Here is a 25,160-nt window from a genome sequence, read left to right as displayed (position 1 = left end):
TGGTAACGTGGCGTCTTTCACTCTCACTGACCGTCTGACTCCATCAGGTGGGGGGTGGGGAGTGGGGCATGCTTTGGAGGACAGCAGCCCAGGGGCAGAATCGGCATAACTAAGGAGTCTGGAGAACAGGTGGTCAGAACTGGAGAGGGTGGAGAAAGCACAGCCAGAGAAAGAGTACTGGGGGACTCTGAAAATGCCATCTACCATATGACACATTTTAAAAGTATTTGATCGATGTAATGAGCTCATGAGGCAGAGAAATAACGAGAGGGTGAGGGCCAAGGAGTGTGAGCCAGAGCGTCACTCCAGCATATGCGGTACCAGTTTTCAAACTCTGGACCTTATACACGCAAGTTCTGTGCTCTACTACCGAGCCACCCCCCAGCTGCATAAATATGATCTGCAGAAGCATACTCAGATCCCACCATCCACACCATGCTCTCCCGCTTGACTTTAACTGAAACAAGATGGACAGTGAGAAACATATTTGTTCTGATATCTTTTTTCCTCAAGATAGTTTGGTGGACCTGGATCATGGGGACCTAGTGGGGGTTGCATTGTTATGTGTAAAACTGGGAAATGTTATGCATGTACAAATGACTGCATTTTACTGTTGAATGTAAACCATTAATCCCCCAAGAAAGAAACTTTAAAAAAGAAAGAAAGTTTGGTGGCAAGGTAACATATAATAATCACTTTGATGTGCCTCCCGGCCCCTTAACCACCCAGTCACATCTGTGTCAAACTATTTTTGTATACTGCCAGAGTTTTTTACTGAGGCTTCATGCCTGCACGTTCTACCACTCCTGGCTGACTTTTTAAACATATTATTATTATTATTATCATTATTTTAGCTGGAGAGGGAAAGAGAAAGGAAACAGAGTGATAAGAAGAAACATAAGTGGTCCAGGAGGTGGCACAGTGGGTAAAGCATTGGATTCTCAAGCCTGAGGTCCCCAGTTCAATCCCTGGCAGCACATATACCAGAATGATGCCTGGCTCTTTCTCTCTCCTCCTATCTTTCTCATTAATAAGTAAATAAAATCTTAAAAAAAAAAAAAGAAGAAACACAAAAGCAAGTCTCCACTACTCATGAAGCTTTGCCCTGTGCAAGTGCTCCCACATGATGGCATGTGTGTGTGTGTGTCGAGGGGGTGCTGGAGCCAGGAAAGTGTGTGCTCTACTTGGTGTGTTATTTCTTGACCTCTAAGCCATACTTCTGGGCAAAACAGGCAACCCTTTCCTGTACATCATGAGTATGTAATATAGTTGGGGGCTGTGTGGATGGAAGCTCAGGGCATATAGCTGTTGAAAGGAAAAACAGGGGCTGGGCAGTGGTGCAGCTGGTAGAATACACACCTTACCGTATGTAGGGACCCAAGTTCAAGGCCCTGGTCCTCCACCTGCAAGGAGGAAGCTTTACTAGCACTGAAGCAGTGCTGCAGGGGTCTCTTTCTCCCTATTTCCCCCTTCCCTCTCAATTTCTGTCTCTATCTAAAAGAAAAATAATGAGATCATGTATATATATATATATATATATATATATATATATATATGAAAAACTCATGGACAGAGTTACTAAACAGTTACTGTCACATCTCCCATATGTAAGGAATGCTTTCTGTCATGTACAGATTCAACTTCATTTTTCCTGTGCACCATAAGAGAAGTTTATATATATTAGCAGCAAATCTGAAATATTCAATATCTCCTCCTGTTTAGAACACCAAAAGAATTCTTCATGTCCATGTTCTTCAAAGGGGCTGAACAGCCCACATAATAGTACTTATTGCTTATGCCCGACAAGTCAGACCCTCCTCCTGCACCATCAAGTTAAATCCTGTTCTCAAAGTAAAATAGAACCTGGAAAGAAAAAAAAAAACAACACCTCTAGAAACACAGCACATATAAGAGCCTTGAGTTTTTGTGGGTTAAACAAACAAACAAACAAACAAAGCTGAACAGTCTGAAAAATTCTGAGGCGCTTCAAACAAGCCCAATTTCTTTCCTTCCCATCACTTTGGCTCAGCACCAGGCTGAGATCCCACATCCAGGCTGGTGGCAACGGCACGACGCTCAATGACTGTGATCCCTGCCCTAACCATGCACACTTGGAATCTGGAAAGTCAGAGAGATGTGTCAGGTCCCCTGTTCCCACCTCCCTTAGCCAGGAGTCTTTCTAGAGATGTTCCCCATGAAATCTTAATGTAAAACATACTGTACTGCTATTCATATACCACACTGTGCACCTGTGCTTTCTACATGAGAGTATGTCTTTTTTTGTACCCAAGGACCAATTTTTCCCCTGTTGGGGGCGATCTCACCCCAGTTGAAAATGCATGCCTTCAACAACAGCTACAAAAACTCAAGCCCATGTTTGTCTGGTCAGGCCAAGAATTTCTCCACCAATAATGATTTTACACCACTTCATTCAAACCCACAGTATCAGTCATTTGCAAAATTGAAAACAATGATATTATCTTTGAAACATATAAAACTAGGAAAAACGTGGCTCAGTCCAAGCCAGTTAATGATCCCCCCCCAACACTCTCAGTTAATTGGGTACCACCTGATGCTTGCACAGAGCAACAAAGACTTAATGCTTAATTTTACACATTTCATGGAGAAAACCACCACCACCACCACCACCACCACCACCACCACCACCACCACCACCACCAAATGACTTCTGAGAAAATATCTTTTTTTCTAGATGGTGGCAAAGGGTAATTTGGAAAACCAGATTTTAAAAAAATGCCTGCAGAAACATGTAGTTTTCCATTTACAGAAGAAATGAACTCAAGTAACTTAACAGCTGCTATTCACAAACAACCTGAAAATAAATGGTTCACAAAGTTATCTGTGTATGTTTCCTTAGAAAAATCACTGGGCCACCTGCATATGAAATTGAGGGGAACCCTCCCCATCTCAAAAGATCCCAGAATACTCATGTTCGATTATAGTCCCCCAGACACCCCAGCATTTTCAAACATGGTAAGAATTTTAGTAATCCTAAAAAACAGAGTTCTACTAACAAACGCAGAATCTACCTCCCCCACTATCAGGTAAGGTCTGTATTTTCCTCCTGACTCAAAAATAGTGGGAGCAGAAGTCAGTTCTCTTCTTAAGTCAATAAAAACCTGCATTGCATTAAAAATTGAGCTCACCTACCTTCAATGGTCCATGTTCATAACTGGAGCCCTGCACCAACTGCAGATAAGACATCATGAAAACATTCACCACTGCCCACTGTCTGTACATTTTGGATCTTTGAATCGCCACTGATTACCAAACAGTCGACAGCAGGCAGCTAGAGAGAACTTGCTCCAAAGGCATTCTCCAGAAGGAAGGTTCGAAACTCCAAGACTTCACATGGAAAAACAAATAGTCAGTTGTGATCAAAATCCAATGAAATGACTTCAATTAGTCAAGGTAAGTTTTTACACAAACTTATGGTGGGAGGGAGAATTGAAAAAAAAAAATTTAAATGTTCTCATGCTCCAAGAACAATCAGGAGGTGGACAGTTCCTCCATTTGAAATGAAAAAGCACTCTAAATCCATTTCATGCCCGGCCAATTAAAAAGAAAAAAAAAATCTCTCCAGCCTATGCCTCAAGTTTATAAGGAGGTAGCACAAACCACCCGTGTTTGCAGCTACAGAGGCTGGAACCCAACTCTGGATTCTAACTTTTTTTCACAAGCTCATGGAAGCTTGCAGAAGCATGTGTCTTAAATCTGACACAGATTTTGGCAGCAAACACAGGGAAGTCTTGGCTGTGATCCTGTCGCGTCCCTACCAATTGCAGGGTAGTTTTAAAACTGACTCCAGCGCTCAGGACTGCTGCACTCTCCCAGCAGATAACCTGTAATGTGAAACCCCAGCACAGAGGCTCCAGCGATGGATGAAACTGCCTTCCCCAGGAAGGGACATCAGATGCTCATGTATCTTATACCCAGTGACACACGGAAAACAAACAGACTTCTATACAAACTTCATGCCTGCACAAAATTAGGACCACCACCAGATGCATATGGAAAGGCATATGGAAAGGCGCGCGCGCGCGCGCGCGCGCACACGCACACGCACACGCACACGCACACGCACACGCACACGCACACACACACTGGTTTTCTTAACAGAAGCTTAGTCACTTGTGTCAAAAGGAAGAACACCAATTTTGGAAGAAGCAACAACCATGTTTATTTGCATGTGCTCTGAAGCATTTCATTTGCATTGTTACAGAAACAAAGCCATCACTTTAGTACGGACAGCTATCAAAGCCCTAGCTAAGCCAGCTTTATGAAATAGACAGGTGCCGCTAATGGCAACATTCTAGAAAGCAGAAACACCTGCTCCAGTGCCCTTTACTCATTTCCAATCTTTGATCTCCAGGTTTTGGCTCTTTCAAAGCCATTCTTTCCATTTCTGAAGTCAAGAATGGCCTGAGAAATCTCTTCGTTGGTGTTCATCACGAATGGACCTAGGACAGAAAGAGACATTCAGAAAGTTCTGAATGATGAGGGCATTTCCTTCTACCACCATGAAAGTTGTGTATTTACAGAGTTCTTTTCTTCACCCAGAATATCTCCACTTGTTGACTTTTCTTCCCATTTTTGGATTTTGTGTTGAGGTAAAATGCTTTCAGTTCCAGGCGTATGGCATTATAATCCGATGTCACACTACCATGTGACAATGACTATCACTCAGTCTAGTTTCCATCCACCACCATTCAATTGACCCCCTTTATCTATTTTGCTCATCATCAATCCCTTTCTTCTCTGGAAATCACTCCTCTGTTCTCTGGATGCATGACTTTGTTTCATTTTTTTTTTGTCCATTCATATTATTTTATATTCCAGTATGAGTGAAACCAAATGGCAGTTGTCTGTCTCCATCTGACTTACTTGACTTGGTATAATCCTCTCAAAGTTCCTTCATGTTGTTGCAAATGGTGAGACGTCATTTTTTATCAAAAAAAAAAAACAAAAAACCCAGAGCCCTGCTCAATTTTGCCTCATGGTGGTGCTGGGGAAGAACCTGGCACCCCAGGTGGCTCTGGCATAGTATGTCTGCTGCAGATAACACTGTGCTATTTCCCTGGCCCGAGGCCTCACTTTTTATGGCTGAGCACACAGCAAATCTTCTTTACCCATGCATCCATCAATGAATCTTTAATAACTTCTGTATCTTAGCTGCCATGGATAATGCCGCAGAAAAAATAAGGGTATAGATCTCTCTTTGAATTAGTGCTTTCCTAATCTGACAAATACCCAGGAGTAGGATAGCTGGGTCATATCTTAGCTCTATTCTTAGTTTTAAAAAAAATTATTTATTTATTTTCCCTTTTGTTGCCTTTGTTTTTCATTATTGTTGTAGTTGTTATCGTTGTTATTGATGTCACTGTTGTTAGATAGGACAGAGAGAAATGGAGAGAGAAGGGGAAGACAGAGAGGGGGAGAGAAAGACAGACACCTGCAGACCTGCTTCACCGCCTGTGAAGGGACTCCCCTGCAGGTGGGGAGCCGGGGGCTCGAACCGGGATCCTTACGCGGATCCTTGCACTTTGCTCCACGTGCCCTTAACCCGCTGCGCTACTGCCCGACTGCCCTATTCTTACTTTGTATGCAACCCATAGTGTTTTCTACAGTGGCTGCATCCATTGACATTCCCACCAACAGTGTACAAAGGGTTCCTTTTTCTTCACATCTGTCCCAACATGATTTCCATTTGTCTTTTTTGATAACAACCATGCTCACGGGTGTGTGAAGTGATATCTCACTGTGGCTTTTAATTTCAAATAAATCCAGGCATATTTGAACAGTAAAAGGTGACTCTTAGGGGGGCAGGAGGGGGTTGGAGAGAGGGTGGGAGCCTAGCATCCCAAGGTGGTGGAAGACAAGTTGCTGAAAAGTATAGTATGCTGACTTCTATCATGTAGAGATGTGCAATTGTACTGCGCTGCTAACAATAGTGTTACAAGTCAACAGTTCTCCAATGAAGCAAACTATTTTTAAAAAAAGTGATATTCACAGTGCCCACTCCCGAGGACTGTACACTAATGCACATTTCTTCACTGGGACTGGGTGTGGCTATCAAGACCAAACTTCAGACAAACAGGCACGACTTTCATCTCTCCCATTTACTGTAGATGCCTCACTAGTAGCTGCAATTTCTTTCACTTTCTTTTTTTTTTCTTGCCTTCAGGGTTCTTGCTGTGGCTCAGTGCTGGCACTACAAACCCATCACTCCTCGTGGTCATTTTCCCCCCTCTGTTCTACTTTTATTTTTTTATTTGACAAGACAGAAAGACATTGAGAGGAAAGGGGAAAGAGAGAGAGAGAGAGAGAGAGAGAGAGACCTTCATACCTGCTTCACCGCTCATGAAGCATCCTCCCTGCAGGTGGAGAGCGAGGGCTCAAACTTGGATCCTTGCACATGGTAATATGTGCTATTTGCACTTAACCAAGTGCACCACTGCCTGGCCCCACAGAATTTCTGTAGCTGCAAGTTTTACAGCACCAGCTGATGTTAAAAGGTGAAATGTACCCCTCTTATCCTATAGTCTTGTTAATATTTCCATTTTAGAAATAAAAAAAGAGAACCCACCTGATATGAAGAACTGCTAAGTCTCATCCTGGTTTGGTGTTTAAGCAAGATATACAGCCATGTACTTACATGAAGGGTTTAAGCCATGTTTGAATATTAGTAGCACCTCACTGACAGTACGTAACAGGAGGTTTTAAGCATTTTGAGTCAAGAAAGTATCATATTTTGAACTCTCTAGGGGCTGTAAAGGATCAGATGGCATAAATTTAAGAGTTCATGGGGTCAAAGGGCTGGGAGAGGACTCAGTGTTTAAAGTGCATACCTTGCCATGTATAAGGCTCTGAGTTCAACCCCAGCGCCACATAAGAGCACCAGAGACAGCGCTGGGGTATGGGGGTGGGTCTCCCATGGATGGTGGAGCAGTGCCGTGGTATCTTTCCCTCATTTATTCCTCTCTGTCTCTAAGTAAGTAGAATTTAAACAATTGACCCAGGGAGGTCCTCCATCCGTTAGGGCAGGGGTTGGGAACCTTTTTTTTTTTTTTCCCTGCCAAGGGTCATTTGGATAATTATCACATCAGTCACAGGTCATACAAAATTCAATTTAAAAATTAGCACTTAATGTTACTCTGGAAAAAGCTCCTAGATATATAGAATTTTTAGTTCTGCCTGTTTTTGCCTTGTGGGATGTTCCCCATCCCGCCTTACTGGGAGTAGTCCTTGCAACTTTATTTTTTCCCTCCAGGGTTATCACTGGGGCTCAGCGCCAGCACTATGAATCCACTGTTCCTGGTGGCCATTTTTTTCCCCATTTTATTGGATAGGACAGAGAGAAACTGAGAGGGGGGACTGAGAGGGAGACAGAAAGAAAGACACCTATAGACCCACTTCACTGTTTGTGAAGTGACCTCCCCCCAGTAGGTGGGGATCCGGGGGTTCGAACCTGGATCCTTGTGGGAGTCTTTGTGCTTCACACTATGTGCACCTAACCTGGTACACCGCCACCTGTCCCCCTAACCATCACAACTTCTTACCCATTGCCAAATACAGACTTGGCAATCATTTTAGTTTAAAATTTGAGGAGGAAAACACAGGAAAGTAAACCCTTATGATGTTGAGGCCCATGAGGTGGCTGCAGGGCACAGGATGACGGCCGGAAGGAAAGCCAGACAAAGGGCATCTAAATCTTCTCATTCACTTACCCGCTAAGGACTTGTGGGGCACCTATTAAATGACAAAGATTGCGCTAAATTGAAAGAGATAGGGATGAAAGACAAAGGAATGACAGACTTTCCCCTCAAGGACTGCAAATCCATCACACCAACAGACAGGGAAGCAAGCAGGTGGTCGCCACAGAGAGATCTGCAGAATGAGAGAGGCAAAATCTCTAGAATCAGCATAGAAAGGGGAGGAGGTGGGGTTCGGGGAAGGACTCAGAGAGGGGGTGATAGCTTGACAGGCAGATCTGAAGGAAAGACACTTTTAGGATTGGTAAGCTGGAGATATTAAGGATAGGATGCAGTGGTAGAAGGAGGGATAAAGGTGGGGAGGAAAGAGGCACCTGATATGAGAGAGAGGCCAGATCTCTCTGAGCCACTTGCAGAATGAAGCTGGGAGACAACTGTGCAGGTGCCCGGGATCCCTGAAAGGCTCAATGGACAGTGGGACGATCTCATTTGCAGTTTGTAAAGAAGGCTTTGGTGTCAGGATAGAGACGGTGTCCAGTACTAGAAATATGACTTGTGCTGTAGAAGCCACAGAATGGATACCAGGCAGGGTACTTGGTAGGTTATTGAAAATATGGAGCTGGAGCTCATGGGAGATATTTCATCTAGAGATGGAGACCTGAACTTTTTTAGGTGGGAAGGCATAAGCAAAGTAAATCAAAAATCCAAGAGGGCAGCTGGGGAAGCCAACTTTTTGAGAAAGCACACACACATAATAAAGGGGCCCCACCTGCAGGGGGTCGCTTCCCAAGCAGTGAAGCAGGTCTGCAGGTGTCTATCTTTCTCTCTCCCTCTCTGTCTCCCTCTCCTTTCTTGATTTCTCTCTGTCCTATCCAATAAAATGGAAAAACAATGACCAAATAAATAAATAAAGGGGAAAAAGAGGAAAGGGAAATAGTCTGTAAACTTTATATATATATTTAGTCAGAGCACTGCTTAGCTCTGGCTTATGGTGGTCCTGGGGATTGAACCTGGGACTTCCGAGTCTCAGGCATGAGAATCTTTTTGCAGAACCATTATGCTCTCTGCCCCCACCCAAAGGAATATTTTTCAGGGGCTTCTATTTTCTAGTAAAACATAATAGAATACAAAAGCAGTATTGAAATCATTGTTATCTTTGATAAAGGCAATATTCACGTCCTTAATGGAACACAAAGCCCAAGTAGGAATGTCCCATGACACAATGAAAACCCACTACTTTTGTTCTCCAAGCTCATGATAAGTACCAAAGAATCGTTCCTTTTAAAGAAACAATGTAGAAACATAATGCACTGTGTAAATTTTCAGCAGAAAATGGAGACGTGAAACAAAATTCTCAAATTTGCAGTTGGAAAGATAAGACAAAAGCCCAGCTATTCTGTCCAATAACATACATGTACATCACTTTCAAAGAAGATCAAGCCAGAATGTGACCATAATTTTGGACTTACCATGTTGGACAACTGGTTCTTTTAAAGGCTCACCAGCAATTAGCACGAAGTGACTTCTCTCAGGATCCTAAAGCCAACAGAGAAAGTATCAAATGATAAACAGGCTTATTTTCTAATGTCAAGTTGGTAACATTATGAAGTTGACATTCAGGCCAAGTGGGATGGTGATCTTAATTCTGCAGAGAAATTCCAGAAATACTTCCTCTGCAACACTCAATGTGGAAACATTTATTTCTTAAGATGTTTATTAGCAATCAGTACTCAAGAAGAAGCCCAGACCACCAAGATATTAACTTTCTCAAATAAAGCAAGAAATTTAAATTAAGATCTTCTTTAACTTGAAACATCTTTAAAACAAACTATGTAATAGACTTGGCTCATTATAGGGTTTATGATTTTCCACTCACAATATAATTTTTAAAATCAAGATTATTTATGTAACCCAACAGTAAGGCTTTATTACTTTTGACATTTATTACTATTAGTGTAACATATGCTCCAGAAATAAAGCATTCAGTGCAACCTTATTAAAAGCAAAACCACAAACCCAAGGAACATCTGTTCAGGCAAATTCCTCTCCCACACGAAACTGCCATGTTAAGATCTGTGGAAGTGGGCGGAGGGTAGATAGAGTAATGGTTATGCAAACAGACTCTCATGTCTGAGGATCCAACATCCCAGGTTCAATCCCCTGCACCACCACAAGCCAGAACTGAACAGTGTTCTGGTAAAACAGAAAAAGGAAAAAATAATAATAATAAAAATGAGATACTTTAAGGGGCCCAGTGGTGGCGCACCCGGCTGAGCGCACATGTTGCAGTGCACAAGGACCCAGGCTCGAGCCCACGGCTCCCACCTGCAGGAGGAAAGCTTTGCGAGTGGTGAAGCAGGGCTACAGGTGTCCCTCTGCCTCTCTCCCTTTCTATCTTCCCCTTCCTTCTCAATTTCTGACTGTCTGTATCCAAGAAGTAAATAAAGATAATTAATAATAATAATAATAATAATAAAAGATCTGTGGAAGTTGTTTTTTTTTTTGATCTGTGGAAGTTTTATTCAGAATATTACATTTCTTTCCCAAAACTGAAATATAATTGACAAACTATTGTATTTACTGTCAAATGTAAAACATTAATTCCCCAACAAAGAAATTTTTTTTTTTTATTTATTTATTCCCTTTTGTTGCCCTTGTTGTTTTATTGTTGTAGTTATTATTGTTGTTGTCGTCGTTGGATAGGACAGAGAGAAATGGAGAGAGGAGGGGAAGACAGAGAGGAGGAGAGAAAGATAGACACCTGCAGACCTGCTTCACCGCCCGTGAAGCGACTCCCCTGCAGGTGGGGAGCCGGGGTTCGAACCGGGATCCTTATGCCGGTCCTTGTGCTTTGCGCCACCTGCGCTTAACCCGCTGCGCTACAGCCCGACTCCCACAAAGAAATTTTTTTAAAAAACCCTGAAATATAACTATAATGTCCAAGACTCATGCAGATCAGAGAAAACTATCGTTCCATGTACCATTTGCGAGATTTGAAGTCGGTGCAGTAATCTTTCTAGAGAATACTTTGGCATGACTGTGAACCCCCAGTGTCGCTGCTATCCTCTATCTACTTCTGCAATGCTCATTTTAGGAATGTTCTATAAGGTGATTACCAGATTCCCACAGTTTCTTTCTTGCGGCACTGTTTATGGTAGGAGGCTTTGCGTCCTCTTTCTTTCTTTTTCTTATTGTTGTTGTAGTTATTATTGATGTCGTTGTTGTTGGCTAGGACAGAGAGAAATGGAGAGAGGAGGGGAAGACAGAGAGGGGGGAAGAGAAAGATAGACACCTGCAGACCTGCTTCACCGCCTGGGAAGCGACTCCCCTGCAGGTGGGGAGCTGGGGGCTCGAACCAGGATCCTTATGCCGGGTCCTTGTGCTTTGCGCCACGTGCGCTTAATCTGCTGAGCTACCGCCCAACTCCCCACGGTAGGAGACTTTGAAGGAGTTCAGAGTTTTGCTAAGGAGGCTCTGGCCAAATAATTGTGACATACTTATAAAATGTCGCCAATCAAATTAAGTTACACAAGAATGTGAGCACGTTACTGTAATATTCATAATGTTTTGTAAGCTTTTAAGATGTCACAAAAAGGTGTAGATAGCATGCTTCCAGCTTTTAGTGAAATCAGGACATCATATATTGACAATAGACGTGGCTCATTATAGGGTTTATGATTTTCCACTTACAATATAACACCAGAGGAAACACATCAGAATGTTAATGTGGGTTATTTCTGAATCATAGGAATCAAGGAGAAATTAATTTTTCTTACAAGTGCCTTTTCACAGTTTTCTACAATAGGCATGCTAATTATTTATTTTCTTTTTAAGTTTCTGTTTTGGGAATTATTTTATAATCCAATGTAATTTCTGTTTAAAAATCACCAGATCTTCAGTATATAAAAATGACCTACATAATTTAAGTATTGAACATGTTTTAACCATTAGCATTCTATATATCAAAATCTCATGTACAGGGCTGGCAAAATAATGGTTTTTCTGAAAAGTCATGATGCATTTTTGCATAGAAAAAAAATATGGGAGTCAGGTGGTAGTGCAGCAGGTTAAGCGCAGGTGGCACCAAGCGCAAGGACCGCCATAAGGATCCCGGTTCGAGCACCCAGCTCCCCACCTGCAGGGGAGTCACTTCAAAGGCGGTGAAGCAGGTCTGCAGGTATCTGTCTTTCTCTCCCCCTCTCTGTCGTCCCCTTCTCTCTCCATATCTCTCTGTCCTATCCAACAACGACAACATCAATAACAGCAACAAAAATAACTACAACAATAAAACAACAAGGGCAACAAAAGGGAATAAATAAATATTTAGAACAAAGAAAAAAAAGAAATTATGACTTTTCCAACAACCCAATAGATTACTCTGGTAGTGCATCTGCTTTGTCATACAGGTGACACAGGAAGCTTTGATGCTGTGGTGTCTTTCTCTCTCCTTCTACCTAGAGTGATGAAGCCCTAGTGATGACGACAACAATAAACTCATGTACAGAGATATGTAAACTTTTCGGTAAATTTACTTGCAGAGACTGTTGCTTTGATGTGGAATTAGAAAGAACAGCTCTGTTGGAGGCAAGTCACATTTGTACTTAGCTGAATTTGTATACCGTGGTTTGTGCTTCTGTAACCTACCTGAGTTGGGACAATGTAGTGACTAGTCACAGTGACAAGTTGACTCAGAGGTGCTGGCTGCATTTTCCTCCAGGCCATCTCCAGCACTTCCTTCTGCCAACCCACCAAAAGAACCCAGCCCCTGAGTTACTACAAAATGCAGACTTTTCCATCAGTTGTCCTTTGGAGTTATCATTTCAGTTATTGGGTGTAGTTAGCGTTCCAGATTAGCCAGCTGGCCACCTCTCCCAACTTTCCATTTTCCACCTTCATTTCCAGCCAATGCTCCCTCTCCTAGTGCTGTCTGGTGACTGGGGACTAAGCCAACCTATGATTAGCTGGTTGCACAGGCAAAACTTCATGCCTCTAAATGCACTGGGCCAAATAGATGAAATCGCAGACCCAAAGTGACAAGTTTCATACAGCCTGACCTAATCTTAGAAAATGTGTACCCTGGGATAGGCATTTCTCCTTCACCTCACTGTTCATGGCAGGGCTGTGTGCAATTAAAACTCAGGCCTTGAACTAAGATATATTCACCCCTCAAATTCACTATGTTCTACAATCCCACGGGTAGAGGGCTAGAAAGTCTGTCACCAGTACCCTGCACGCTAAAATAGTTTTCACCTCTACTTTTCAAAATTCATCTTTTCAGGAACTTTTACACAACTGTCTCTTCCATCGTCTCTATTCAAAAGACACAGAGCAGACAGAAAGGCTTACAAGATGGCAAGTGAACCGCCCAAGGGAATGAGATAGACCAAGGGAAGAGATCTGGCAACCTGGAATATAAAGCTCCCGAGACCGCTTAAAATACCAGAATTGCACTTAGAAAACAGAGGCTCAACACAAAAGGTCTGTGAAACCCATTGTATGCTCCTCTCAGTTCAAAATAAGTCCTTTCAAAGGCCTCTGGGAGCTTTGACTTTAGAGCTGTATTTAAGTTCTAGAGGAGTGATTTCATTCTCATTCATGTCACAAATTAAACAGATAATCCGGATAAAGAAAAGAGACAAAGGATCTTGTGTGTGCCTCCCGATCCAAATTCTAGAGATAAATAATAGGAACCTTAGGTGATTCCCGAAGAAGAGGAGTCAGTATAGAAAAAAAGAACAAATCTTTCAAAATAACAGAAGTGAAGGCAAGGAGTTGATGAACTGGTGGCACAGTCTCCTTTCACCCAAGAAGAGAGGAACACTCCCAGCTACACAGATGACAGACATTTCCCTGGAAACACTTAGAAAGTCCAAATTGGGAGAATGAGAGATTTTGAATACTTGCCTTATTCTCCACCTGGACACTGTCGCCTTCCCCCAGCACGGCTGTGTGATGAGGTTCTATTTTCTGCTGTGCATCATCAGGGCCTACAAGAAAAGATGACCCACTGGATGTAGTACTCAGGACAGTCCAGTTACCAAGTGGCTACAGACTGGGTTGACTACACAGCACCGTAATGTTCATGTCAACTTCAGAAATGATACTTGGGAATTTCCTTAGATCTCTCGGTTGGCTAAATCTGCAATTGTTGAAGTCTGAAAGTGGCTGGTTTCCAATAGACGGAGGGCCAGGGAGGAGAACCCTGCATTGTGCTTCCATTTACACTTTTAAAAAATTATCTTTATTTATGTATTGGGTAGAGACAGCCAGAAATCAAGAGGGAAGGGGGGATAGAGAGGAAGAGAGACAGAGAGACACCTGCAGCCCTGCTTCACCACTCATGAAGCTTTCCCTCTGCAGGTGGGGACCGGGGACTTGAACCTGGATCCTTGTGCATTGTAACATGTGCACTCAACCAGGTGAACCACCACCTGGTCCCTTCCATTTACACTTCTAATGTCAGGCCTAATAGTTCAACTAATATGCGAAGTTCTTGGCACTAAAGGTAATGAGAGAGTTTCACTGGCTAAATTACACACCTCTCTAGGAATTAAGCATACTCATAGAAATCAGCAAATGCCATTATCAACTCATTCCAATGGGTATGTAGTGGGTATCTACGGTTTCCTTGTAGAAGGGTGAAATATAAAGAAGTACAAAGCAGGGTGCCGGGCAGTAGCTCAGTGGGTTAGGCGCACATGGTACGAAGCGCAAAGACCCCGGTTCAAGCCCTCGGCTTCCCACCTGCTGGTGTGTCACTTCACAGGCAGTGAAGCAGGTCTGCAGGTGTCTGTCTTTCTCTCCCCCTCTGTCTTCCCCTCCTCTCTCTACTTCTCTCTGTCCTGTCCAACAACGACAAGAATACTAACAACATTAATAACAACAACAGCAATAATAAACAACAAGGGCAACTAAAGGGAAAAAAGATTAATTAAAAAAAAAAGTACAAAGCAGATTCCTTGCAAACAAATAACTCAAAATCTTAGTGGGAGAAACTAAATCAAAATGCTTTTAAAAATATTTTTAAACTTTATTTGGTAAGATGGAGAGTAACTGAGAGGGAAGGGGGGAAGAGGGGACAGTGAGGGAGAGAGACAGAGAGACACCTGCAGCACTACTCCACCCCTTGTGAAGCTTTCCCCCTGCAGGTGGGGACCAAGAGCTTGAACCTGGGTCCTTGCACATGGTAACATGTGCACTTAACCAGGTGTATCACAGCCCAGCCCCTGCCCCATTTTTTTTTAATTATCAGGTAACCCTGCAGCCAAGAAAATTGTATGTAACTACTGTGGTGATGGATATTTATTAAACTTACAGCGATGATCATTTTGCAGTAGATACAACTATACAACTACTGCATATCCAAACTAATTTAATCTTCTATGTCAATTGTATCTCAATAAGAAATTAACTTAAAAATTCTAGGGCAAGAGAGATAACATAATGCATTGTGCAAAATAATCTTCTGCCTGAGGCTCTGAAGTCCCCAGTTGAATCCCCAGCATCATCATGAGACAGAACAGAACAGTGTCCTGGAAAATAAACAATATAAGAAGTAAAATAAAACTAATTAATTATATTGAAAACTAAGTTACCAACAAGATAGGTCACCTGTGAGGGGGTCTATTTTGCCATGCTTGAGCCTGGCTCCTACATCACAGGGGGAAGTTTCTATGTCTTAACCTCTTCCTTTCCATCTCTCTCTACCTGAAAAAGTAGTTCTGGAGTGGTGAAGCCCTGGTGTTGACAATTATTTTTAAAGATGGACAGGGTTGGGGAAATCGCATAATGGCTATGAAAAAAAAAAAACTTTCATGCCTGAAGCATCAAAGGTTTTAGGTTCAATTCATAGCAACAGCATAAATAAGCGCAGAGTGGTGCTCTGTTTTTTTTTTTTTTTAAAGAATAAGGTGGATAGCTGTTCAACTATCAACTACAAACAGGCTTTATACTAAATGGTATGTGTCTGTGTGCATATGAGTGTGCATGTGTCTTCAGGATGGAAGCCAGCCCTTGTAGACGGGAGCCTCCAGGTGAAATATATAAATGAAATCACGTCTTTCAGACAACAAAAAAGTAGTAAGCAAAGGTCATTAATAGAACAGCGGCCATGAGAGCTAATTCCCTAGGAATTTGCTGTGGAGGAGTTAGGGTTTGAACAGAGTTCTGCAGGGTTAGATAGACCTAAAAGAGGCAAAGTAAAGGAGATCATTCTAGACAGAAGACAGTCTGTACAAGGTGAAGTTGGGGAAAGCGCAGGGCCTCTGGTGGGGAGGTAGATGGAGAACATTCTACCACTGCTAGAACTTCTGGAAGAGTGATGGAAATGTAGACTGGCTTCAGCACAAGGAAAGCCAGGTTTATACATATAACATTGGAGAGTCTGTGAGGAGAGAGAGGGAGAGAGGGAGAGAGAGAGAGGAGGGGGAGGGGGAGGGGGAGGAAGAGGGGGAGGGGGAGGGGGAGAGGGAGAGAGGGAAAGACAGAGAGGGAGAGAGAGAGACAGAGAAGAGGTGGGGGATGTCTTGGAGATATAATTCTGGAAGTGAGAATGAATTGGAGAGGGGAAAGCTAAAGTTAGGATGACATATTAGTTACTGTAACAGTCTAAGTGAAAATAAATTACAGGGGAGTCAGGCGGTAGCGCAGAGGGTTAAGCACAGGTGGCACAAAGCTCAAGGACCAGAGTTAAGGATCCTGGTTGGAGCACCGGCTCCCCCCCTGCAGGGGAGTCACTTCACAAGCGGTGAAGCAGGTCTGCAGGTGTCTGTCTTTCTCTCCCTCTCTCTGTCTTCCCCTCCTCTCTCGATTTCTCTCTGTTCTATCCAACAACAATGACAACAATAACAGCAACAGTAATAATAAATACAACAATAAAAAAAAGAAAAGAAATTACAATCTTACTTTGGGGTGGGAAGATGGGGGAGTTGAGGAAGAACTGAGTGGATTTTACAACAGTGGGAGAGAGGAGCCTAACTTGATTCTCATTAGGAGAAGGAAAATATGGAGACCTGAAGATTATCACACAGGTTCTGCAAAAGGAGGCTAGAGAAAATATCAAAGCAGGCAAGAACAGTCGTAGGAGGTGGTGGCACTGGGTCTTTGAATTAGGTAAAAAAACAAAACAAAATAAAACAAACAACAACAACAACAACAACAACAAAATAGGCAAGTGAATGAACAACACAGACAAGGCTCCAACCAGGTTGAGAAACCCATAAATAACGCCTGGGTGGTAGACCCAACGCTTTGGGGAATGAATAAGAGTATTCCCATGCACATTAGAGCTAAAGTTAAACAATCAACAAGTACGTGCTTATTTAAAGGAAAATAAGAAAACGATAGGGGTTATTTTACCAACAGAAATATAAGTTGTGAAATTTGTGAAGTCACTGAAGTCTAAACATAGAAGCTCTGTTTTCTAGAGGAATCTTCCTTCTCGTTTCCACTTTAGAAATAACCTACATGAGGGGGTCAGGTGAGTGCACCCAATTAAGTGCACATATCACCAAGCACAAAGACCTGGGTTCGAGCCCCTGCTCCCCACCTGTAGGGGGTCTGTTTCACAAGTGGTGAAGCAAGTCTGCAGGTGTCTCTCTTTCTCTCTCCCTATCTCCCCCACCATCTCAATTTCTCTCTGTCCTGTCAAATAAAAGAAAAGAAAGAAACAAAGGAAGAAAGAAAGGAAGGAAGAAAGGAAGAAAGAAAAGAAAGGAAGAAATAAAGAAATAAAGAAATAAAGAAAGAAAGAAAGAAAGAAAGAAAGAAAGAAAGAAAGAAAGAGAGAGAGAGAGAAAGGACAAGTATAACCTGCACAAGGCAATTGAGTTCATTCTGTGACTTGCAAATGTCAAATCAGATCCTAATCTGGAGTCAGTGTGCTCCTGACTAGAGGTCCTGGATAAGAACTCAGAGCAATCCCAGATTTGAATGTCACATAATTTACACCTTTATTTCATTAAGACCTAACTGGAATGTGACTTTCCCTTCAGTCATGAATATAGCCACTGGAGTATTGCCTCGGATCGACGGCTTTATCTCTAGAAATCACAGATCTTTTTCCTATCACGTCACACCGTTGTAGACGGCTCAAAGTGCAGTTTATGTTCATCAATAGGACTGAGAGCAGATCTGCTGGACCGTGGCATTATTAAATGTCATTAGAAAAGCACACATATAACTCTATCACACACTTGTTCCTTTCACATTTCAATGACATTAGATAATTCTGGGGGAGGAGTTTGCCAAATGTTAAAAGGGTCCATGACACGACAAAAAAAAAAAAAAAAAAAAAGAATCTCTGTCACTGTGACACTGTGGTACTGGTTAATGTTTAGCAATTGCTTTTGGGGATAAGGGAGAGAACAAACCCTAATGTGTAGTAGATGCCAATTTCCATGATGTAAATTCTCCCACTACAGTCAAGTTCAAGTTAGTAAGGTTAGGAAAGACATGTCCAACCAGCTCCTGTGAGCTTACAAGCGTCAGTCCTAGCACAGAGCTAAAGGCTTCTTCAACAAGGCCCTAAGCCAGTCAGTGTCATAAAAGTGAACGGCCTAATTCCATGCACTTTCCACTTAAGCAAGTGCTTGGGAGATATAAGAGAGGTCTGGAATGATGATAATAATAATAATAATGATAATATATTATAATAGTATATAATAATAATAGGGTTGGGCCATAGTTTTAGTGGTGGTATGGAAAAGTATTTTATTAAGTGGTCTTTATTGAGATTCTTTGGGAGCAATGAACCATGCCACCCATGTCACTCTCTTCCACCAAGTCACAAAGAACACCCATTATCCATGTGGTTCACTCCTGGCTCCCAATTTTATCGGGTAGGAAGCTTCCTGGTACTGACCAAAACAGTTGACAAAGCCTTTTCGCTATAATTCGTAGAGTGAATATAATTCATAGAGCTGGCAAGAAGGGACAGCTCTCAAAGACAATGCTGAGTTGGGGTTTCTCTGAACCTCCTATCAGGAGAGCTTATATATCCAGGCAGTCATTGATCTCGGAGGAAATCCTGATTTAGAAATAAAGAAATGATACATTCCCAAGAGTGCTCATTCTCGCCTGATACAGACTGTGACGACTGTCGATTTTCTTTGTTGACCACAGTGCTGATATTCAGGAGGTAGCCCTTTCCTCTAAACCTGGAGTCAGGTTTCCAGTTTAATCATACGAAGTGCACCTTTAGCGTCTGTGTTAGTTTATGGAATATCTGAAACCAGGTCACAGAAAGCCAAGGCTGACTCCAGTTTCATGTCCCATCTATGCTATTTCACCCATCTGCTTATCTCCTGGACCTAAAATAAGTCTCAAAGAAAATATATTTTATTGTTTCAGACTACTTTCAATTCTAAAGAGAGCCAAATCAGATAATAAATAGTTTCCATTGAGAAGCCTGGCCAAGAATGTTAAATCTAATAGTGCAGTTAAGAAAACTTTTAACTGAAAACAATTGAATTGCAAATATTTTGGTTTGCCCTAAACAGTTACAAAAGGGCAAAAATACTGGAAAACATATTTGTCAGTTGAGGGTTCCAACATCAGTATTTGATGTGCTGCTGCACAACATCTACCCATATGCCAGATTTCTTTACTCATCCTTCTCTCTTTACAGGGCCTGCTGTCCTGTTCACTGTTCCACCCACTCTGGTATTTCCATCATCAGTTATGATATCATCATGTATCATTGCTGCCTTCTTATCTGACGTGATCAAGACTGTTAGTTGAAAAATAAGCTAAGCTGCCTCAGACATTTTCTTTTAAATTAAAGCACAAATGTGTGTCCATTTAGCAATTTTCAGAAATGCAATCAAAGTAGGTCTGCTGATTGGACTGATGTCTTTCTACAGCCTACCCATAATGCACTGCACCACCAACATCCTACCCAGCTTACTACAGTTTCTTCCAATCTTTTGTCGTCGTCTCTTCCATACTAATTCAGTATTTTTTGGCACTCTGTCATAACAAAACATTCGTTTTACTTGTTCTAGAAATATCAACCCCCATTTCACTTGTACTGCACTAATTTACATGGTGCTAAATTAAGTGACTTAATTGTGATCACTGGTGCAAGTGACACACATCACATTGGGGGGGGCAATTACAGCTGTCTTTGAGTTCACTTACACTCAGCTAGAGGGAGGGGACGTGGGCAGGTAGATGGGTGTGGGGGGATAGGAGGCGCCACCCTCCTGGGGTTAAGGCACCTCACTCACTGCTTAATCCATTTTTCAAGTGGGGGTCAGTTCGAGGGCTTTTCCTGTGCTCCCCACAGCTGTTGTGAGATCCAGGGAATGTATCAAACATCCCAGAACAGTAAAAAGGACTGAGCACAGGCTAAGCACAAATAATTCCTTCTTTAAATAAGTCAGAAACTTCTGACCAGCATAAGCCAGTGAGCTCTCACATCTGTAGCCACACCTATTTTCAGATTTCTGAATAGTTTCTCCTGGTCCTTTTAGGGGACTGGCATCCGAGGTGATACAATTGTCCCAGCACTAGGACTGGAAAGAAACTCTTCTATCTTCTTGATCTCTGTGTTTATGTAGAGTGCCATCTTTAGCTCAGTTGCAGGGAAGGGGTTTAGGACTAGGATCTATTGGTTCTCTCAGCAGATCATTTTTCTTTTCTTTCTTTCTTTTTTTAATAATATGCTTCACAGACTTCATCTGAGGAATGGTCACATGACTTGATACCTCAGCAAAAGGTCATCATCAAAGATGTCTCTCTCCTGTACATATGTTAAGCTACTATTCAACAATTAGATTAGGCTGGGATGAAAACCAAATGTATCAAGAAGGAAGAAGATCCCTGAAAAGCATAAGGCATCTCAAATAAAAACTTTTTTCAATAAGAAAAATGTTAATTCTACCGACGCTTAGCTCTTTAATTCCCTCTCTTCTGTAGTGCCAACAGAAGGCAGTTAACGACATGGCTTCAATGTACTCACCTTGAACTTTCAAATTCCTGGCTAACTTGGACACACAATTAATGCCTGGCATTTTCTGTCATGCAAAGCTCCACCTGTCTATTTCAAACAAATGTGAATCTTTTGAGCCCTTCTTGCATTACTTAATGTTTATAATAGTCTTCCTAAATCGCCATTTTTATCAGCTCTCCACAGATTACTCTATTAACTATACTATACGGCTGCCTATTTATTCCAGTCCAGTACTTAACATATATACATGTATATATATATATGTACATATATATATATATATGGTTGTTGGAAAAGTCATGATGCATTTTTGCATAGAAAAACATAGAAAAAATGTGTCATGACTTCTCAGACAACCCAATACATATTTACAACAAGCTGGAGGTGCTTGACATTTTGAAAAAGACAATTACTTGCTTATCAGTTCCTGCCACCTGTGGTTGGCTGATGCTGTTCTGGTTTTTATAGGTAAGATGATATTGAGGGAGTCAAGTGTGGGGGGCATTTTCCGCATGTTCTCTCCATGGACTTCCTATGTCAATATACATTAAGTGGCTATTTTGCTTTGTCATTTCTTGTTCTCTGGTGAATTTTTTCTTGCTCTTTTGTTGTGCTCATTACCCTCTTCAAGAGGAAAAGAAAGATAAAATTCAAATGTGGTCATCTGGCCGGTCCTCTTTGGCTAAGGCAGAGTCCCCAGAGGTTGGCTGGGGGCCTGGAGTCTCTCCGCTCTCCAGTTCACTCTGCACAGATGCAAGTTCACGCCAACGGCACAGATGGCGACCTCATTTCCTGCCAGATGGTTTGCACTTGTGGTCCAGGGTCAAAAGAGGGGATCAAGCTAGTGAGCAGAGAGGCCTCAGGAAAATCTGCTTCACCTTCAGAAAAACAAGTGGAGGTGTAAGTCCTTCCTACCCCTCCAATGGCTGCGCTTGAGCTTGTCACCTGTGAAAATCTTCAAACTAAAGTTCTGCCAAGGAAACAGCTGCTGCTACTAATGAAAGCAAGTCTCCAAACCTTTTGTCTGTTTTGTTTGTTAGCATTTCACCCTTTCATGGTCTGCAGTGCCACTTAACCCAAAGCAAACGTAAGTAAGCTTTTGTAAAAAACAAAACAAAACAACTGCAAACATTTCCCACACTTTCTCAGCTACTAAAACAAATGAATTTTGCTTCTAATCCATAAATGAGATGCTACTCAGTGAAAGAGAAGTTAAATCCATTTCAATAGTATACAATCAAAAGATATGGACTGCTGTCACCAGTATTTTCCAGAAGAATAATTCTGGAACAGTTGAACTCCCTCTTTAGGGAATAAAAAGAATGGTTTCAATAGCTTTCGGTGTGGCCTTCCAACTCTCACAGAGATTATCAGTAATGAGCTCTCTGGGGCTGGGAGTGTATTGCTCAAGTAGGCAGCCATGTGAGGGCCCTAGGGAAGTTCACTGCTGAGGATGTTAGCTTCCAGGAGATGAGGTAAAAAGCACCCAACCCCAGAGGATCTCAGAAATGGGATTCTGGACTGTAAATACAACCCCCTCCACACACACACACACACACACACACACACACACACACACACACTCACTGTTTATGAAGAGCAAGGGAAAGCAAGAGGAGACTATTTCTCTTGTCAGTTACCACTCTGCACCAGCAGCCAAGTACAGTACCCAGCATGCCTTTCACGTGTGAACTTTTTAATATTTATTTATTTTCCCTTTTGTTGCCCTTGTTTTTCATTGTTGTTGTAGTTATTGTTGTTGTTATTGTACAGGACAGATAGAAATGTAGAGAGGAGGGGAAGACAGAGAGGGGGAGAGAAAGATAGGCACCTGCAGACCTGCCTCACCACCTGTGAAGGGATTACCTTACAGGTGGGGAGCCGGGGGGCTCGAACCGGGATCGTTTCGCTGGTCCTTGCGCTTTGCGCCACGTGCGCTTAACCTGCTGTGCTACTGCCGGACTACGTCACGTGTGAAATTTAATGATGGAAGGAAATGGGATGCATTGGATGGACCTTCTCGTGGTGCATCCCGTGAGTACCCATTCATTGGGGAAACTGACGATCCTTCCTAGCCGACTGAATCCACATGGATCCCAGTCACTTTCAAAGCTAGCAACAAGCAGCTCCTGACAGCTTTCAACCTGACGCTGTTGACTGGCTATGGAAGAAGGGCAAACGCTAGAAGAAGAACAATGGAAGGAAATGCATCTGTGTAGTAAGGCCTCTCTCTCTCTCTCTCAAAAAAAAAAAAAAAGGTGTGTAAGGGATCATTAACTTGATTCTAGAGTTTCACTGTGAGACTGTGCTTTCTAAAAACTGCCCTCAATGCTGTTTCTCAATGAACTCTCCTTGCTGGTGAGACCGCCTTTTGTTTGAAGGCCTTAGGCCTCATGCACAGGCCTCAAGTTATCCCATCTGAAGGGGGAAGTAGCTTTCTGGAATGTTAGTTCCTGCAGTATGGAGGCCCCACTCTATTGGGGCCCAGTTGCCTCCTAGGTTTCAGAGAAAGCCTCATGCTCAGACAGATGCTCCCAGCAGTTGGCAGTCGCTCAGCGGGCACTGAGGAGAGGAGCTAAGACCCCAGGGTGTGGACTAGGCACCAGCAGCATCTGCTCTAGCAGTTTACTATCAGTCCTGCAGGAAGGCTTCCTGGAACCTGAGCTGCCTCTAGGAGGACATGGGGGGGGGGGTCATGACGCCAGTAGGAATCTGCCTGCTCTGTGTGCTCCTTGCTCCCGCCTCTCATGACTTTGCTGCTGTTGGGGTGACAAACATGCTTAAGTCTTGAAATGGCAAGATGGATGGCATGGTACCTGCTAGTCGCAGGTGCCACTGTACAAAGAACATGAGGTGGGGCCCGGGGAGTGGGAATGAGGAAGGAGCCTGGTTCTGGGCCCAGGTTCAGCCCTGTCAAATCAAATAACTTCCTTTAATTCCTTTTTCCCTCTATGATTTTCTGTGCAATAGTGCATCATGACTTTTCCCACAAACCAACTCATCTGCAACTGTCCTCGTCTATAAAATAGGAGCTGTGCGGATCTTGAATATTCCTTCTAGACTAGACACAACAAGGAATACTGTCTAACTTTTAGATTAATAGAAGACTAAGAAGATTCATCAGAGGTAGCACCTCTGAGGTCAACCTCTCAAGATAATACTCCTGCTTCCCTTGGGACTTGTTAGAGACCCCTCCCTTTATCAGGATGGAGTGTGCCAGCATCTCAGTAAGGTCCAAGCACACACAACTAACTGTGCCTAGCTTTCTATCTGCACATAGGCAGATAGAAGGGAGAGGCAGCTGCCATGTCGCCTTCCTCGACGGACACACTGGAAACTGAGAAGTGCCCTTCCCTGGACATAACAACTGGATGTACTAGGACACAGACAGGACAGAGATGGGCAGGAGGATGCTTAAACTTCAGTTTTCTGAAATGTCTCATCTTTTCTTTATTACCTTGAGTAGTTTATATTTTTGCTTTAATTGATCAGTTAAATGTATGGTAACTCCACTGAGCAGCCTCGCTGGGCTGATCTGTTTTTCCATTATTTTAGAGCATGAGAGAGAAAGGAGAGGGAGAGAAATAAGAGAGAGAGAGAAAGAGAATGAGAGAGACCACAGCACCATTCCATGATCATGGAAGTCCCCCATAAGGCTACCCATGGCGCTCCCATACGGTGCATGGGAACAACCTAGGGTCTGGTGCATCATAAGACATGCGCTCTACCCACTGAGCTACCTCCAGGCCCACTGCATGGTTTAGATTATACGGAAACAGAACCCAAAGTGACAGACTCACAACTTACCAATGTACACATCTCCGGATATGGTATAAATGAAGCTTGTCCATCCTGAAAAGGGACAAGAGACATTACAAGGTTGTTGTATATGGTAGCAAAAAGATATATATCAACATATTTAACACATATCTTTAAATATGAAGTATAAATACACAAATGTACAGAGAAGATATAAATATACTCATAGGTGAAATTCTTTATATTTTCATACATATATTAAAATTGAGTTCTGTGCACTGTTACACACACACACACACACACACACACACACCCCATATAATCTGAAACCTAAACAGTATGGCTCCAAATGTTTAAAAGCCACCCAAGTAGACACTGTATAATTCTTCTGGCCATTGATCTATAATATATGCCAACAGCTGTATTAACAAACAAGTTGTCTTCCAGTTCTAACATCATGATCATAACTATCACACATCAGTCTGGCATATCTTCAGCTTGTTGTGCCTCTGGGCGGCTTAAAGTGTGAAGAGAATTCCAGAAATATGCCTTTCTTTACTTAGCTGCATCTAGCTTCCAGTGAACTCATTCCTAGCTATGCTAAAACAGAGCATCAGTTCCAGGATACCCAGTCTCTGTGATGACACGAAGAGGCTTTTGATGGCCTGCATGGTCCTTGGAATTGCTCACACCCTTTGCAAGGACGTCTGCTTTTC

The 25,160-nt window shown here is 42.5% G+C and overlaps 2 protein-coding genes across 3 annotated transcripts in view; both read right to left on the bottom strand.

The window, feature by feature from the left end:
* VEGFD (vascular endothelial growth factor D) overlaps positions 1-3,785 on the bottom strand; it is a 33,887-nt gene extending 30,102 nt beyond the window's left edge. For both annotated transcript variants that reach the window (XM_060184107.1, XM_007538588.3), the window contains exon 1: positions 3,172-3,785. In XM_060184107.1, coding sequence (XP_060040090.1) covers positions 3,172-3,261 — 90 coding nt within the window. In that variant the 5' untranslated portion in view covers positions 3,262-3,785. The remainder of the gene's footprint in view (positions 1-3,171) is intronic.
* A 391-nt stretch (positions 3,786-4,176) lies between these two features.
* PIR (pirin) overlaps positions 4,177-25,160 on the bottom strand; it is a 61,711-nt gene continuing 40,727 nt past the window's right edge. The window contains exons 4-7 of the mRNA XM_060184108.1: positions 24,493-24,537; positions 13,638-13,720; positions 9,203-9,269; positions 4,177-4,481 (exon numbers count right to left, since the gene is read on the bottom strand). Coding sequence (XP_060040091.1) covers positions 4,366-4,481; positions 9,203-9,269; positions 13,638-13,720; positions 24,493-24,537 — 311 coding nt within the window. The 3' untranslated portion in view covers positions 4,177-4,365. The remainder of the gene's footprint in view (positions 4,482-9,202; positions 9,270-13,637; positions 13,721-24,492; positions 24,538-25,160) is intronic.

The sequence above is a fragment of the Erinaceus europaeus genome, unplaced genomic scaffold, assembly GCF_950295315.1.
Source record: "Erinaceus europaeus unplaced genomic scaffold, mEriEur2.1 scaffold_356, whole genome shotgun sequence".
Classification (NCBI taxonomy): Eukaryota; Metazoa; Chordata; class Mammalia; order Eulipotyphla; family Erinaceidae; genus Erinaceus; species Erinaceus europaeus.
Note: the sequence above shows the minus strand (reverse complement) of the source record. Positions and strands in the feature narration are given on the sequence as shown.